At 42.7% G+C, this 17,204-nt stretch overlaps 1 protein-coding gene across 1 annotated transcript; it reads left to right on the plus strand.

The window, feature by feature from the left end:
- Positions 1 to 6,245: 6,245 nt before the first annotated feature.
- LOC145395493 (glycerol-3-phosphate acyltransferase 4-like) lies at positions 6,246 to 11,906 on the plus strand. The gene is made up of 5 exons (XM_080269099.1): positions 6,246 to 6,986; positions 8,066 to 8,181; positions 9,819 to 9,927; positions 10,951 to 11,138; positions 11,726 to 11,906. Exons 1-5 carry the CDS (start codon positions 6,246 to 6,248, stop codon positions 11,886 to 11,888), a joined length of 1,317 nt encoding a protein of 438 aa, XP_080125225.1. The 3' UTR covers positions 11,889 to 11,906.
- Positions 11,907 to 17,204: the final 5,298 nt, after the last annotated feature.

The raw sequence follows: 17,204 nt of genomic DNA on the forward strand, positions 1-17,204 counted from the left end.
GTAGATTTTTTTCTTTGTATATAGTTAGATTTTTGGGTGTAAGAGTTGTATATTGTAATTATAGAAAGTGTATTGATATTATAATTACTTTGAGTTTTAGATTGCATGTTTAATTTGTTGTATATGTAGAAAATATGAAATAAAAATGTATAGATGATGTCCGTCTCTGCTTCCGAAAATGCTAATACGTGTCGTTTATAATGGCGTCAACCTGCTTGCGTGTGTCAGCCTTGGTCACCTAATGGCTGCTTTCCACGCTGCTTGATCTCTGGCAGCTTCTCTGTTCGGTCCCTTATCCCTGAGGTCACACTCTCTAACCTCGTCCCAGGTCTTTTTTGGTCTGCCTCTCACAACCCTACCCCCAATGTTCAGATCTCATACCTTCCACACCCGGTTGCCATTCCCCATCCTCTCCACATGGCCAGACCATCTCAATCTACCCCTCCTCATCACAACACCAATACATTCCAGCCCCATCCTTCCTCCCAAACCATCTCAATCTACCCCTCCTCATCACAACACCAATACACTCCAGTCCCATCCTTCCTCCCAAACCATCTCAATCTACCCCTCCTCATCACACCACCAATACACTCCAGTCCCATCCTTCCTCCCAAACCATCTCAATCTACCCCTCCTCATCACAGCACCAATACATTCCAGCCCCATCCTTCCTCCCAAACCATCTCAATCTACCCCTCCTCATCACAACACCAATACACTCCAGTCCCATCCTTCCTCCCAAACCATCTCAATCTACCCCTCCTCATCACAACACCAATACACTCCAGTCCCATCCTTCCTCCCAAACCATCTCAATCTACCCCTCCTCATCACAACACCAATACACTCCAGTCCCATCCTTCCTCCCAAACCATCTCAATCTACCCCTCCTCATCACAACACCAATACACTCCAGTCCCATCCTTCCTCCCAAACCATCTCAATCTACCCCTCCTCATCACAACACCAATACATTCCAGCCCCATCCTTCCTCCCAAACCATCTCAATCTACCCCTCCTCATCACAACACCAATACACTCCAGTCCCATCCTTCCTCCCAAACCATCTCAATCTACCCCTCCTCATCACAACACCAATACATTCCAGTCCCATCCTTCCTCCCAAACCATCTCAATCTACCCCTCCTTATCACAGCACCAATACACTCCAGTCCCATCCTTCCTCCCAAACCATCTCAATCTACCCCTCCTCATCACAACACCAATACACTCCAGCCCCATCCTTCCTCCCAAACCATCTCAATCTACCCCTCCTCATCACAACACCAATACACTCCAGCCCCATCCTTCCTTCCAAACCATGTCAATCTACCCCTCCTCATCACAACACCAATACATTCCAGCCCCATCCTTCCTCCCAAACCATCTCAATCTACCCCTCCTCATCACAACACCAATACACTCCAGCCCCATCCTTCCTCCCAAACCATCTTAATCTACCCCTCCTCATCACAACACCAATACACTCCAGTCCCATCCTTCCTCCCAAACCATCTCAATCTACCCCTCCTCATCACAACACCAATACACTCCAGTCCCATCCTTCCTCCCAAACCATCTCAATCTACCCCTCCTCATCACAACACCAATACACTCCAGTCCCATCCTTCCTCCCAAACCATCTCAATCTACCCCTCCTCATCACAACACCAATACACTCCAGTCCCATCCTTCCTCCCAAACCATCTCAATCTACCCCTCCTCATCACAACACCAATACACTCCAGTCCCATCCTTCCTCCCAAACCATCTCAGTCTACCCTCCTCATCACAACACCAATACACTCCAGTCCCATCCTTCCTCCCAAACCATCTCAATCTACCCCTCCTCATCACAACACCAATACACTCCAGTCCCATCCTTCCTCCCAAACCATCTCAGTCTACCCCTCCTCATCACAACACCAATACACTCCAGTCCCATCCTTCCTCCCAAACCATCTCAGTCTACCCCTCCTCATCACAACACCAATACAATCCAGTCCCATCCATCCTCTCAGCTCTTAAATCGTAAACCTAGCCCCCCCAGGTCTTGCATTTAAGGACGCACTTCACGTCAGTCTTTATTACATCCATTACAAGATCTCCTCAATCGTTATTATTATTATCATCATCATCATCATCATCTGTACTTTTTGCACCAAAGGATGGTGTAAGGTATGGTAAAGAAAGCAATCAGAAATTACAATACAAATATGAACTATAAACAACATGGCTGGGAAAATGGGCCACACACTCATTTACTTGCCATTTAAGCTCCTGGAATCATAGGGAGATGACCTGGGAACACATGCAAGGATATACAACAACCTGGCAAGTGAAGTTAATAGTCTATGAACTTTTTTTTTTTTTTTTTTTTCTATTAGTACACTGTTTATGATATTTGCAGTTTGGTTGTTTAGTGGTGGAGGAAAGCAGTCTTGGAGAGAGAGAGCGACTGTATAGGAAAATGTGTGTGTGTGTGTGTGTGTGAGTGAGTTATTATAGTCTACTGAGAAATATAATCAGAATGTGTGTGAGAGAGAGGGAGAGAGGTATTGTTCTTTAAATATCTGAAAGTGTGTGTGAATGAGAGAGAGTACTGTACTATAAATATCAGAGAGAGAGGGGTACTGTACTTTAACATATCTGAATATGAGAGGGAAGGAGCCTTGCAAATGACATGGGTCGCTAGCAGATTTCATTTTATTTTTCCTTTATTTGGGGCAAAATATCAGAGTCATTATATAGCTAGAAATTTCACAGGTATTTAAAGAAGCTTCTGAATTAAGTGCCAAGTGGGCCAAGTGGGAGTGCCAAAGGTATAATTATAAATGATCTTAACCTCCACCGAAGCGAAATTATCAAAGTTTTGAGCAGTTGTTTTTTGCCTTAATGGTCACAAATTTGGTGGTGCAGTGTTAGAGAAATAAAGAAAGCCAGAAATTAGAGAAAAAACTTATAATAATCATATATAGTTATAAACACGTATGTTATAAATTTAAGTTAAAAAAAATTGTGAATATGCGCGAAGTCGAGGGCGGTCTTTAGCACGACGACCAAATCGACACAGGAAGGTTTCATCCTGTTTGCGGAAAAAGTTGACTAATTTTGTGAGTACCGGTGAGAATTTGACTGTTTTTCAGCATGGAGGATTAGAACATGAGGGTGAGTATCATATAGTTCCCTTGGGCGATATTTTTTGCGTGTAGGTTGTGAAAGAGGATAATAATAACTAAAAACTCGTGCAGGTGCGGCCAAGCATGGATGGGACGACGCATTGTAATTTTTTCCTGAATACTTCCTTCACATGACGTAGGATTGTTAGTGGTTAGAACGCAGCAGTGGCGGCTTTGCATTGATTTTTAAATCTAGGTAATGATTTAGTTTTTTAAGTATTGCCGTAAAGGAAGAGGCTGGTTCATCATTTCATGTGGAAGCACCTCGCTGCCCTCATTCCTCCCTCCCTCAATTTTCTCATTAACAGTTGGGGCTCGTGGGAATATGGGCTAAATTTATTCATTCATTCATTGCCAGATGCCATGTATCCCAAACAGGGTGGCTAAGGGCTTAGAGTTAATTGTTTTACAGGGAGGGGCACTAATCCTCCACCAACCCCACTTGACACATAAGGATAATGCTTAATATTCCTTGAAATTCAGCAGGGTAATTCATGCTGCTTCTCTCTCTTCTAGGGTCGGTTCTGGCGCGCTAGGGAACTCATCTGTGTTTGTCTACTGTGAGTGTCTTGTCCATTGAACTGTTATGTGTGGGAATTGGAAAAATAATATTGTGATAGTATTATATGTGGGAGTAAAAAATCTTGCTTATTGAATTATTAAATGTGAAAAAAAAAAAACTGTATATTTAAAGGAAAAGTGAGAAAATTTGCCCATTGAACTGCTCTGTGTGGGAATTGGAAAAATAATATTGTGATAGTATTATTTGTGGGAGTAAAAAATCTTGTTACTGAACTATTAAAGATATGAAAAAAATTGCTGTATATTTAATGGAAGAGAAAATTTGCCTGTTGAATTGGTATATGTGGAAATCGGAAAAATAATATTGCAATAAAATTATATGTGGAGGTGAGAAAATTTGCGTATTGATCTGTTAAATGTGAAAAAAAACAAAAGCAAAGCATCAATGAATATTTAATGGAAGACTGAACTGTTATATATGTGTGGGAATCGGAAAAATAATATTGCCATCCATCTCTATAGCCAGACATAAAAAAAACTTGCCTATTGAAGTATTAAGTGTTAAAAAAAATATATTGTGATAGTGAGAGAGAAGGGTGTGAGCTGGGAGCAAGGCAGTGAAATGGCGGGGGACAGGGCGACATGGAGGCGATTTGTTTGTGGCCACCCCTTACAGGATTAAGGTGTCTGGCAGTAGATGGATAGATAGAGTGAGACTGTACTGCCTAATGAAAGTGTGAGAAAATTTGTGCACTGAAATAGTATACAGTAGATGCTTGATTTAACGAACTAATTCAGCCAGCCCCCATTCTGTTATCTTGAATTTTGCGCTAAATTGAGTTCCATAACCAAGGCTTAATATAAGGGAAAATCTATCTATCTATCTATCTATAGCCCAACACCCTAATCCCGCAAAGGGTGGCCGCAGACAAAACGCCTCCAAGTCGCTCTGTCACCCACCGTTTGACTACCCTCCCCGCAACTCACCCCCCCCTCCCTCATTATCCGGTATTTTTAGGTACTTTTCCGCTAAATCCTTGAAGGCAGTCCAAACCTAAGAAACTATACTGACTCTCAATGCCACACAGGGCAGCCTAAACCCATAATTATTACCCACACAAATGCATCATCGTATACGGAATTCCCAGAACAGAATTTTACTTGTTTTAACGGAAATTTTCCCATGAGTAGGGCAAAAATACTGGAAAAAATAATTTCTTTATCTTGGGCTTCTGCTGCATCAGTGTTCTTTAAATCAAGCATTAACAGTATATTAAAAAAATGTAGCTACTATTTTTTGAAGTAGCTAATAAGAAAATTTTCCCATTGTCAAGTTTGTAAAATTCATGTGCAACAAATAAGTCAGTCAGATGGCCACCCCGTACGGGATTATGGCATCTGGCAATGGATAGATAGATAGATAGATGTTAGAAATAAGTGAAACATGCTTCTTGATGACTGAGAGTTTAAAGTAAAAAATAAATGAATAAATAAAAATTGATTTCTGACATAAAAGCTTAATTTTACAAAGAAGAAGAGCTGTAGGTTCATGAGCAGTTGATTAAAGAGTCAGATTTAAACAAGGCACTGATTATGTCTTCCATCATAGCAGTGAATAAAATCTGTCTACCTATCTGTCTGTAACCCGACGCCCTAATCCTGCAAAGGGTGGCCGCAGACAAAATGCCTCCAAGTCGCTCTGTCACCCACCCACCACTTGACTGCCATTCCCCCACCCACACCCCCCTCCCTCATAAAATGAAGAGGGAAAATTGAATAACGAATAATGAATCTTGTGTGCCCTCATGAAAGAAAATAGAAAATTGAGTAATAAATAAGATATAAAAAGACATAAAAAAATTGACTTTATCTTTGGTGTCATCATAAAAAAATAGAAAATTGAGTAATAAATCAGTTATAAAAAAAAAACGTGTAAAAAACAACTGATTTCATTTCTTGTGTCCTCATGAAAGAAAATAGAAAATTGAGTAATAAACCAGGTATTAAAAAAAACTTATAAAGAACAATTGACTGTCTTCTGTGTCTCCTGAAAAAATGGAAAATTGAGTAATAAATCAGTTATAAAAAAAAATAATAATAATAAAAAGTAGTTGATTTCATCCCCTGTATCCTTATGAAAGAAAATGGAAAATTGAGCAATAAGTCAGATATTTAAAAAACCTATAAAAAAAACAATTGACTCTTTTGTGTCTTTGTGAAAAAAACAGAAAATTGGATAAATGAAGTATAAAGAGACAAATAAAAAACAGTTAACTTTATCTTTGGCGTTGTCATAAAAGAATAGAAAATTGAGTAATAAATCAGTTATTAAAAAAAAACTAAAAAACAAATGACTTCATCCCATTTGTCCTCATGAAAGAAAATGGAAAATTGAGTAATAAATCAGTCACAAAAAAAATCATAAAAAACAATTGACTCTCTTTTGTGTCTTTGTGGAAAAACAGAAAATTGAATAATGAATTAGATATAAAAGATAAGGCTTAATTTTATCACTCGGATCCGTAGTGAATAATATGAATGATGGAGATAATATATAAAGTCTTGTTTTGGCTCTACATTGGCGTCTTCATTGCGCTCTTCCTCTCGGCCACCGTCCACCATCACTTTGGCCTGCGACGGAAATATATCGACTTCCTCCTGCGACTCTTTGCATTCGGACAGGAGCGGGTGGAGCGCCGGAGACAGAAATCGGAGCCTGAGGATGTCGATACGTCCACAGAGGATGTGGATACCGAGCTGGCCATATCGCTGGAGCACCCACACGCGCTGGGCATCCACAAGGACATCAAGGGCTTCCACCTGGACAATGTTCTGGGCTACATCACGGCTGGGATGGCGGCCATTATGGAGGACAACGTGACCAAATATTTCGAACCCGAGGAACCGCCCGTGTGGAACCTACTGACACGAACCAACGACCGTGCGTACGAGTTCGTGTCCTTCCGGCTGACAGTCTGCTGGCTGGTGGGGTTCCTGGTGCGCTACTTCCTGCTGTTCCCGCTACGAGTCATCATACTAGCGCTCGGGATTGGGGTGTTTTGGGTGGCTATGCTCTTCGTCGGCTGCGTCCCAGATGGCCCTCTCAAGCGCTGGCTGAATAAAAAGCTAGTCGTCTTCTGCTTTGACTTCGTGGCCGGGTCCCTCTCCCTCGTAGCCACCTTCCACAACACAGAGAACGCCCCCGAGAATGGCATTGCCGTCGCTAACCATACATCACCCATAGACTCGCTAGTTCTGGCTACACACAACTGTTATGATATGGTAAGGGTGTGTCTGTCTGCCTCTCCTTGTCAGTCTTTGTTTAATCTGCCACCCATCCATCCTTCTATCTGTCTGTCTATCTGTCTGTCTATCTGTCTATCTATCAATCACATCACCCATAGAGTCACTAGTTCTGGCTACACACAACTGTTATGATATGGTAAGGTTGTGTCTGTCTGTCTGTCTGTCTGTCTCAACCTGTCTTTCCATTTGTGTTTATACCTGTTTATCTATCATCCATCCCTCCTTCTATCGATCAATCTATCTATCTGTCTATCTATCACCTTTGGTTCTGGTCATACCCAGTTATGATATGTGTGTGTGTGCGTGTGTACATTAAAAAAAAAAAAAAAAGCATGTGGATGTTTGTGCCTATACTTCCTGCTTGCCACCATTTTTTTAGGCAGGGATAATAATAATAATAATAGTATACACTTTCGTTATCATTACTGCCATCTCCGTTATCATCATTACCATTGCCATTCCTCCCCAGAAACTAATGTAATTGTAGGGTCATAAATAAGGCATCATCATCATCGTCATCATCTTCATCATCATTATCATCATCATCATCATCAATCACCACCACCACTATCATCATCATCAGTCACCACCACCACTATCATCATCAGTCATCACCACCACCACCACCACCATCATCATCATCATCATCAGTATAACATCCCCCCCCCACACACACAAGGGGGGTGTAAGTGGTGACATGTAGAGGTGTATGGTATGTAGGAGGACTGCTGGGCCTTGATAGCTGGCTGTGAAGCCTATGCTCAGAGTCGGACACAAAAAAAAAAAAAAAAAAAAAAAAAAAAAAAAGTATGTCGATAAACAAGACATGGTTATCTACCCTCTCTCTCTCTCTCTCTCTCTCTCTCTCTCTCTCTCTCTCTCTCACTCCCTAAGAACAAATCAGTATACTGTATTCCATTCCTATGCTCCTCGTCTCTCCACTTATTATTTCTCTCTCTCTCTCTCTCTCTATTTTTTGCTTATACGGCACCATGTCATGTGTTCCATCAATCTCTCTCTCTCTCTCTCAACCCACACATTGCGTTGTTTTTCAGGTGGGACAAAAGCACGATGGTTTTCTCGGGTTTATAATGAAGGGTTTGAGTCAGGCGTCCTCCCACATCTGGTTCGAACGTTCAGAGGCGAAGGACAGATCCCTGGTGGTTAAGAGGTGAGGTGGATGTTTGTTATTTTATCTGTCTGTCTATCTATCTGTCTGTCTATCTATCTATCTGTCTGTCTATCTATCCATCTGTCTATTTATCTATCTATGTATGTATATCTGCATGTCTGTTTATCTATTTACAGTATCTGTCTGTCTATCTCTTTGTCTGTCTATCTATCTATCTATTGCCAGACGCCTCAATCCCGTTTGGGGTGGCCACAAACAAATCGCCTTCAAGTCGCCCTGTCCCCCGCCATTTCACTGCCCCGCTTCCAACTCACACCCCCCTCTCTCATATACCTCTCCACCCCATCCCTCCATCTTATCCTCGGCCTCCTCTTCCCCCCTCCACCTCACTCACATACACTCTCTTCGTCAGTCTCTCACCCTCCATCCTCTCCACATGGCCAAACCACCTCAGTGTGTTCCTCATAACGCTTCCTATCACATCCACATCCACACCACAACACTCCTTTATATCCTCATTCGTCAGCCTGTCTCTCCCCGTGACTCCACAGGCTCCTCTTAAATAACTCATTTCCACTGCTCTCACTCTTGACTTGTGTCCTTCCAACAATGTCCAAGCTCTTTGTATTTATGTCTATTTGGTGGTCAAAAGGTTAGATTTGTGCTACTTTTTTATCTAACTGTCTAGCTCTGTCCATCTGTCTGTCTGTTTCCATCTATCTATCTATCTATCTGTCTATAGGCAGCTCAGGGGATGTCCAAGTGTAGTCAGACTGGAGAGTTGATTTGACTATATCATGTTCACTCTAACTTGGCCTAAAATTCCCATCTCACCATCTTCATTGCCAAGTTGTAACAATAGATGAATGGTAGAATATGATGCTAGTCACAAAGAAGTGCTTTGGAATGGATGTAGAGCAGTAGCATTGTCTTTTCTTTGTCACTGAACTACGTGTGTGATACAAGCTTCAGAAGGATGTAAGTTTGGGCTAAAGTTTGAAGTTTGGCCAAAGATGAAAGTTTGAGCCAAGCTAGAGTAAAATGAGTATAGTAATCAAGGACCCTGACTCCTGCCTCATAACAAAGACTCACTGAATTTCACTAATGTGGGATGCAGGCTAATTACATCTATCAATTACAGGTGTTCCATAGATGTGATGATGATGGTGATGATACTAGTAATGATGGTGATGATGATACAACAAGTTTAATCTGTGTCATTGCTAACCACACTTTGTAGTGGGAGATGCAGGCTAATTACATCCAACATACTTTTACCACCATCATTATTTTTTTGTATTTATTTTTTTTCTCTCTGTGTGTGCGTGAGGAAGAGAGGTTTGGAAGTTGCTGAGGCTAGGGGACTGACTGACAAGAGATTGAGCTGGCTGGATGAATGTTGTGAGGAGCAGTGCATGATCAGGGATTTGGCACCCCTTTTTAACGTGGCAGCGTCCGGATTGACTCTATCGGATACATTTATGTGAAGCTACAGAACATGGTGAATGTTTTTGGCGTACCAGATAGAGCCAGGATTCCAGGGGCTTGAATGATGAATGAATGGAAGTGTGGCCCATTGGATTGGGCAAGTTTGGGCTGTCTGGACATTGCTACTCCTCACCCTGTCCTAGGGTGGGAAAGGAGGTACGGATGATGATGATCTTTTCACTGTACAGATTGAAGGAACACGCTGACAATCCTGATCTTCCTCCCATCCTGATCTTCCCTGAGGGTGTCTGTGTCAACAATACATCTGTCATGCAGTTTAAGAAAGGCGCTTTTGAGGTGAGGAATGTATAATAAATTCAAAATACAATGCAGCCTCTCAGATCCAAACACTTAATTCCAAATGCTATATGAGAAATGGAATGACAAATGAGGAAGTGAAGGAGCATTGTAGAGTGGATGTGGGTGTGATTGGAAGCGTTAGGAGAAACACACTGAGGTGGTTTGGCCATGTGGAGAGGATGGAGTGTGAGAGACTGATGAGGAGAGTGTTTGTGAGTGAGGTGGATGTGGAGTTACATGGAGAGACAGACTGACAAATGAGGAAGTGAAGGAGCATTGTGGTGTGGATGTGGATGTGATAGGAAGCGTTAGGAGAAACACACTGAGGTGGTTTGGCCATGTGGAGAGGATGGAGAGTGAGAGACTGATGAGGAGAGTGTATGTGAGTGAGGTGGATGTGGAGTTACATGGAGAGACAGACTGACAAATGAGAATGTGAAGGAGTGATGTGGGTGGATGCAGTTGTGATAAAAAGTGTTAGGAGAAATACATTGAGGTGGTTTGGTCATGTTGAAAGGCTGGAGAGTGAAAGACTAACCAGGAGAGTGTATGTGAATGAGGTGCGGGGGCAGGAGAGGGAAAGGGAGACCAAGGATGAGATAGAAGGATGGAGTAGAGAGGTATATGAGAGGGGAAGGTGTGAGTTGGAGGGAGAGCAAAACAGCAGGGGACAGGGCAACATGGAGGCAATTTGTTTGTGGCCACCCCTTACGGGATTAAGGCGTCTAGCAATAGATAGATGGTATTCAAAATCGTATATGATATTGTGGCAAGCTTGTGCAGTGATCCTGGCCACACTGCTCCGCCAATAAGAAAGGACAGGACAATCGGTTGCACCTGAGATAGGAAAGCTTTGGGTTACAGTGCAGCCACACATGAGCCAAACATGTTACTGACAAGAGGAAATGAAGCTCAGGGGCCCTTCCAATGATCAGACATGCTTTTTTTCTCTCTCTCTCTGTCTCTTACACACCCATGTAATTTACCTAATTCATGTTTTTTTTTCTGATGTGTTTTCAGATAGCGTCAGTGGTTCACCCCATTGCCATACGCTTTGACGTGCGTTTTGGTGATGCATTCTGGTGGCAGGACAAGTTCCTTCACTACGTGGTGTGTATGATGACGTCGTGGGCCATCGTGTGTAATGTTTGGTACCTCCCACCCATGGCCAGACTACCTGCTGAGTCCGCCATTGCCTTTGCCAATCGGTACGTGGCTATGATATTGAAGGGCATAGTTGCAGTTTGTGTGTGTGTGGAGGGAGGTGTTTGTGTGTGATAGATAGACAGGTAAATAGGTAGATAGAGAGGGGGAGAGAGAGAATAAAACCTCCCATTGCAGAGCTAAAGCCAGAATTGCATGGCAAGGAGGGATGATTGACCTGAGCTGGGATGGATTTCTAAAGGGGCAGCCATTGAAAGAGAGATAGAGAGAGAGAGAGAGAGAGGTAGGGAGAGAGAGAGAGAGAGAGAATAAAACCTCCCATTGCAGAGTCAAAGCAAGAATCGCACAGCAAGGTGGGATGATTGAGCTGAGTTGGGATGGATTCTTGAAGTGGCAGCCTTTGAAGGAGAGAGGGAGATAGATAGATAGATAGACAGGTAAATAGATAGATAGAGAGGGGAGAGAGAAGTAAAGCCTCCCATTGCAGAGTCAAAGCAAGAATCGCACAGCAAGGTGGGATGATTGACGTGAGCTGGGATGGATTTCTGAAGGGGCAGCCATTGAAGGAAATAGAGAAAGATAGATAGATAGATAGAGAGGGGAGAGAGAGAAATAAAGCCTCCCATTGCAGAGTCAAGGCCAGAATCGCACGGGAAGGAGGGATGATTGACTTAAGCTGGGATGGATTTCTGAAGGCCCAGCCGGTGAAGGAGGAGTGGCTACGGCAGCAACAGCAGGAGTTTGCAAAGCACCTGCAAGCGCACTGCAACACCGACAAGGAAAAGGAAGAATAGTGTACCTTAAAAAGACACATTCAAATCTCTGCAACACATTTAGGTAGTCATGATAGCCTTTTGTAGAGTAGTAGATTTATTTTTTGCCTATCAGTTGTGTAGCTAAGTTTTTTAAGTGACTGGCAGCTGTAGCAGGGGTTTGCAATGCACCTGTGACTGCATATGCAACGTGCACAAGGAAAAAAGAATAGGTTGCATGAGAGAGAGAGAGAGAGAGAGAGAGAGATTTCTGCAGTACATTTAGATATAGCTGTTATAATTTGAGAGAGAGAGAGAGAGATTTCTGCAGCACATTTAGATATAGTTGTTATCATTTGAGAGAGAGAGAGAGAGAGAGAGATTTCTGCAACACACGCAGGTATATTTTTTTTTATTAATATTTTATTCAGGATTTTGCAAAGCATCTGCAACTGCACTGCAACACAGGGGAGGAAAAAGACGAGTATGTTGCAACCCAGTTAGTGGTTTTTAGATTAACTTTATCAATTGCATAGCATCATTTTTAGAGAGAGAGAAAGAATAGGGGTGCAATTTTAGTGTACCTATGGCAACCCACTCCTTTCAGCTGAGAGAGAGAGAGAGAGAGAGAGAGAGAGAGACACACACACACACACACACACACACACACACACACACACACACACACACACACACACACACACACACACACACACACACACACACACTGCAACATGAACAAAGAAGAAGACGAAGAAGAGATTACAAGACAATTTTCCGCCCGTCAGTTAAACATATTACGTTGTGGTGGCTTTCGTTTATATATTTATTTCCATCGTCACCTTTTTTGCTTGGTGCCCGGTGGTCGAGTGGGTCAGGCCTCTCCATGCAGTGTAGATGTGTATGCCTGTGAGGTGTAGTCAGGATTCCAGGGGCTTAAATGGGGAGTGGATAAGTGTGTAGCCCATTTATTTGTGTAGACTTTGGTTAGTTAACTCTTATCATTTTTTTTCTTATGCTCTGTGGATGCTACCTCACCTCAAACAAGGGTAGGGAATGGTGGTGGTGGTGGTGGTAGTGGTGGTGGTGGTAGTGGTGGTGGTGGTTATGGTGGTGGTGATGGTGGTGGGTGATGATGATGGCAGTGATGGTGGTTGTGATGATGATGATTGTAATAATGATGATGATGATGATGATTTGTGGCATGTACAGATGAATGAAAGATGTGATGATGATGATGATGATGATTTGTAATTTGTACAGATGATATAAGCCAGTAAAGTGAGCACGTGACGAGTGAGCGAGCGCCATGCAGTCACAATTTCCCTGTGGTATAGAATAATAGGTGGCATCTCTGACATTTAATTGCTAGCGTCGATGCCAAAAAACACAGCGTTACGACAGAAAATCTTTAAACATTTGATTTGGTAATTGAGGCGTTGGCTGATTAGAGCCGCACACTGCCTTGGAACACTGGAGATTGCATGGGGTTCCTATGCCTTTATGGCTGAGACTTTAGCTGAAAACAAAATTTATTGAGTGAATCACGTGCAGAAAGAATTTACACTCTGCTTCACATAGCAGTAAAGTTACAAGCATCTGCCTAGCATGACAGTCGGATCAGATGGGCCGCTCATTGCCAGATGTGACTTAGAGTAAACATTGCTCACTCGCGCGTAATAACTGGTCAGGTGTGTCATGTTACTTTCCTCCTTAGGGCGTTGAGCTGTAGATAGCTACCTAGATAGATTATTATTATTATTTTTTTATTATTATTAGTATTAGTATTATTTCCTTCTCTCTATCTTGCCAGACACCTCAATCCCGTTTGGGGTGGCCACAAACAAATCGCCTCCAAGTCACCCTGTCCCCCGCCATTTCACTGCCCTGCTTCCAACTCACACCCCCCTCTCTCATACAGATACGTCTATACTGTTTTTCACTCTAACTAGGCCTATAATTGCCATCACTCCATCTTGAATCCTGAGTTGGTGGTGGTGAGGGATGCCTTCATGTGATGACACTGATATAACTAGGGTGAATTCACTGCCGGGGTTATACAGCCTCAGCCCCCTCCCTATCCCACAAAAGGAGGATGGTGGAGTGCAGGATAGGGCAGCTGTAGTCTTTAGTCCACATGTCTGGTCCTAGTGAGTCCGGACCCCTGAACATCAACAGCAGCATCAAGAAGAAGAAGAATAGCAACAACAGCAACAATGACAACAACAAGAGGAGCAGCACCGGCAGAATCATCATCATCATCATCATCATCATTATCTCCCTTCATCTCACTTTTAATTCATCCCGCCCTCTCTCTCTCTCACCCTTTCTTTGCATTTATGGGTGCTATACATGGGTGCCTTCAGGTGGTGGCACTGATATAACCACTGCCGATTCATACAAGCATCTCCTCCCTCCCTATCCCCCAAAAGGACGATGGTGGACTGCAGGAGAGGGTAACATCAGCCTGCAGTCCACTGGGTTTATGGTTTGTCTCAAGGGATGCTATTTTTTTCAAGTTCATGGTCGTGAGGAAAAGGTTATCAATAAATCCTTGCCAGTGTGTGTGTGTGTGTGTGTGTGTGTGTGTGTGTTTAATCTTGCAACAGCCAACAGGAAAGTATCAGGAAACTTTTTGCACATGATTATTAATTGTGTGTGTGTGTGTGTGTGTGTGTGTGTGTGTGAGAGAGAGAGAGAGAGAGAGACATACACACACACACACACACACACACACACACACAATGCCTCATGATATAAGTTACAGGCTAAGCATTGTGCCTTATAAGCATTAATTTGAATCCTGTAGAGGCAGTTGTGGGTTTTTATATATAGTTAGCTGGATGGAGAGTTAGAGACTGACATGGAGAGTGTATGTGAGTGAGGTGGAGGGAGGGGGAGACCAAGGATGAGATGGAGGGATGGAGTGGAGAGTATATGAGAGAGGGGTGTGTGAGCTGGGGGTATGGAGAGTGAGAGACTAAGTAGGAGAGTGTTTGTGAGTGAGGTTGAGGGAGGGAGGGGGAGGCCGAGGATGAGATGGAGGGATGGAATGGAGAGGTATATGAGAGGGGTGTGAGCTGGGAGCAGGGCAGTGAAATGGGGAGGGACAGGGCAACATGGAGGCGATTTGTTTGTGGCCACCCCTTACGTGGATTAAGGCGTCTGGCAATAGATAGATAAATAGAATGCTTAGAGTGCTTAGAATGATGGTTTTATATTATTTAGATTACTTTGAATGCTTCCAGAGCCCTAGGTTAGTCTCCCTTACTGAAATGGTCTGGATTGCACTTGAGGTAATGTTGATTTTGTAATGTAGTGGTGAGATGGTGGTGATGGTGGTGGTGATGATGATGATGATGATGATGATGATGACAGTGGTGATGATGATGATGATAATTTGGGACCCTACACCTCCGAGGTACTAATATACTTTTTTCTTCCCGGTAGAAACTCCAAAATCCGAACATCCAAAATCCAAAAACCTCCACACTTTAATTTTTTTATGCCCGAAGGGAGGGGGGGGGGTGTTAATATCAGATGTTCCTCGCACAGTGTATATTTGAAGACACTTCTCTTATAGGTGTGTGTGAGATTAGATGATAAATTGTATCTGTCTGTCTATCTCTCTATCTCTAGCCAGATGCCATAATCGGGTAAGGGTTGGCCATTTGTCTTTGAGTTTGTTGTTTATGGGGAGGGGCACTAACGCTCCTCCAACCCACTTGTTGACACGTAGGGAGCACGTATGGGTTGGTTATATGGTTACCGTCGTTTTCATTTGTGTTTTTTGAAGGCTTCACCGTGCTTGCATGCGTCAGCCTTGGTCACCTAATGGCAGCTCTCCTTGCTGCTCGATCTCTGGCAGCATCCCTATTTAGTCCCTTATCCCTGAGGCCACACTCAGCGACCTTGTTCCAGGTCTTTTGGTCTACCTCTCACAACCCCACCCCCAACATTAACTCTTCTCACTTTCTGCACCCAGTTATCACCCCCCATCCTCCCCACATGCCCAAACCATCTCAGTCTACCCCTCCTCATCACAACACCAATACACTCCGGTTGTGTCACCACCCAGCGCTGTAAATGGTTTCCTGGCTTACAGGAAACCATTAGGCTTGTCACTCAATGTAAAGCCACCTGAAAAGGAAAGAAGAGTAATAAAAAGTGACAGGAAAGATGGGAGAAATAGGAAGAGAGGAAGACAGGCACAGAAAAAGAATGATAAATGTGAAGGAAGAAGTAGGCAGCACTACATCAAGTGAGTGGATGATGGTGAGAAATAGGAAGAGAGGAGGACAGACACAGAAAAAAAATGATAAATGTGAAGGAAGAAGTAGGCAGCACTACATCAAGTGAGTGGATGGTGGGAGGACAAAAACCACAGTTGTCTCGCAGCTTATTAACAACTCGTCCTGATTATAATTTAAATTTTAAGTATATTAATTTAAAACTTATTTTCTCAGGCACTTAAAAATCTCACTTATATTGCTACTTATATAGGTAGTGAAGATGTGCTAAAATTTAACTATATATCATCTCACTTATTTTGCTACTTATATAGGTAGTGAAGATGTGCAAAATTTTAACTATATATCTCTTCCCAGGCACTTATAAATCTCACTTATATTGCTACTTATATGGTAGTGGAGATGTGTTATATTTTTACTACTATTTCTATTTATATATATCTCTTCATGTAGATATTATGCAGTCTTTCTCAAAACTGTGGTTGTGTAAGAACTGAAATTGTGAAAGATTGTGTTGATAGTGTAAGGCTTTATTATTATTATTATTATTATTATTATTATTAGAAATTATAATGAAGATACTTAGGAAACATATACCTGTGTGGAGCTAGGATTCCATGTGCTGAGGTGGTGAGTGAGTGAGTGTCTGGCCCATCTCATTTGTTCTCACTCGTTATTGAATTTTCCTTGCTCTCTAGATGATGCCTCGCCCTATCCTTTGCAGGGAAAGGAGGTGATGATGATGATGATGATGATGATGATGATGATGATGATGATGATGATGATGATGATGATGATGATGATGGTGGTGGTGATGATGATGATTTGCACCTCTGTGTATCTATCTATCCATCTATGTATATATCTATCTGTCTATCTGTTATTCTATTGCCAGATGCCTTAATCCTGTAAGGGGTGGCCACAAACAAATCACCTCCATGTCACCCTGTCCTCTAGTTTTGGGCTGCCCTCCCTCCAACTCACACCAACCTCTCTCATCTCTCTCACCACTCCATCCCTCCATCTCATCCTCGGTCTTCCCCTCCTGAAAGTGATAAAAAGAAAAAAACGAATGACTATCTATTGCCAGACGCCATAATCGGGTAAG

Source organism: Coenobita brevimanus, chromosome 31 (genome assembly GCF_032717465.1).
Source record: "Coenobita brevimanus isolate Jiangsu-jjx chromosome 31, ASM3271746v2, whole genome shotgun sequence".
Lineage (NCBI taxonomy): Eukaryota > Metazoa > Arthropoda > Malacostraca > Decapoda > Coenobitidae > Coenobita > Coenobita brevimanus.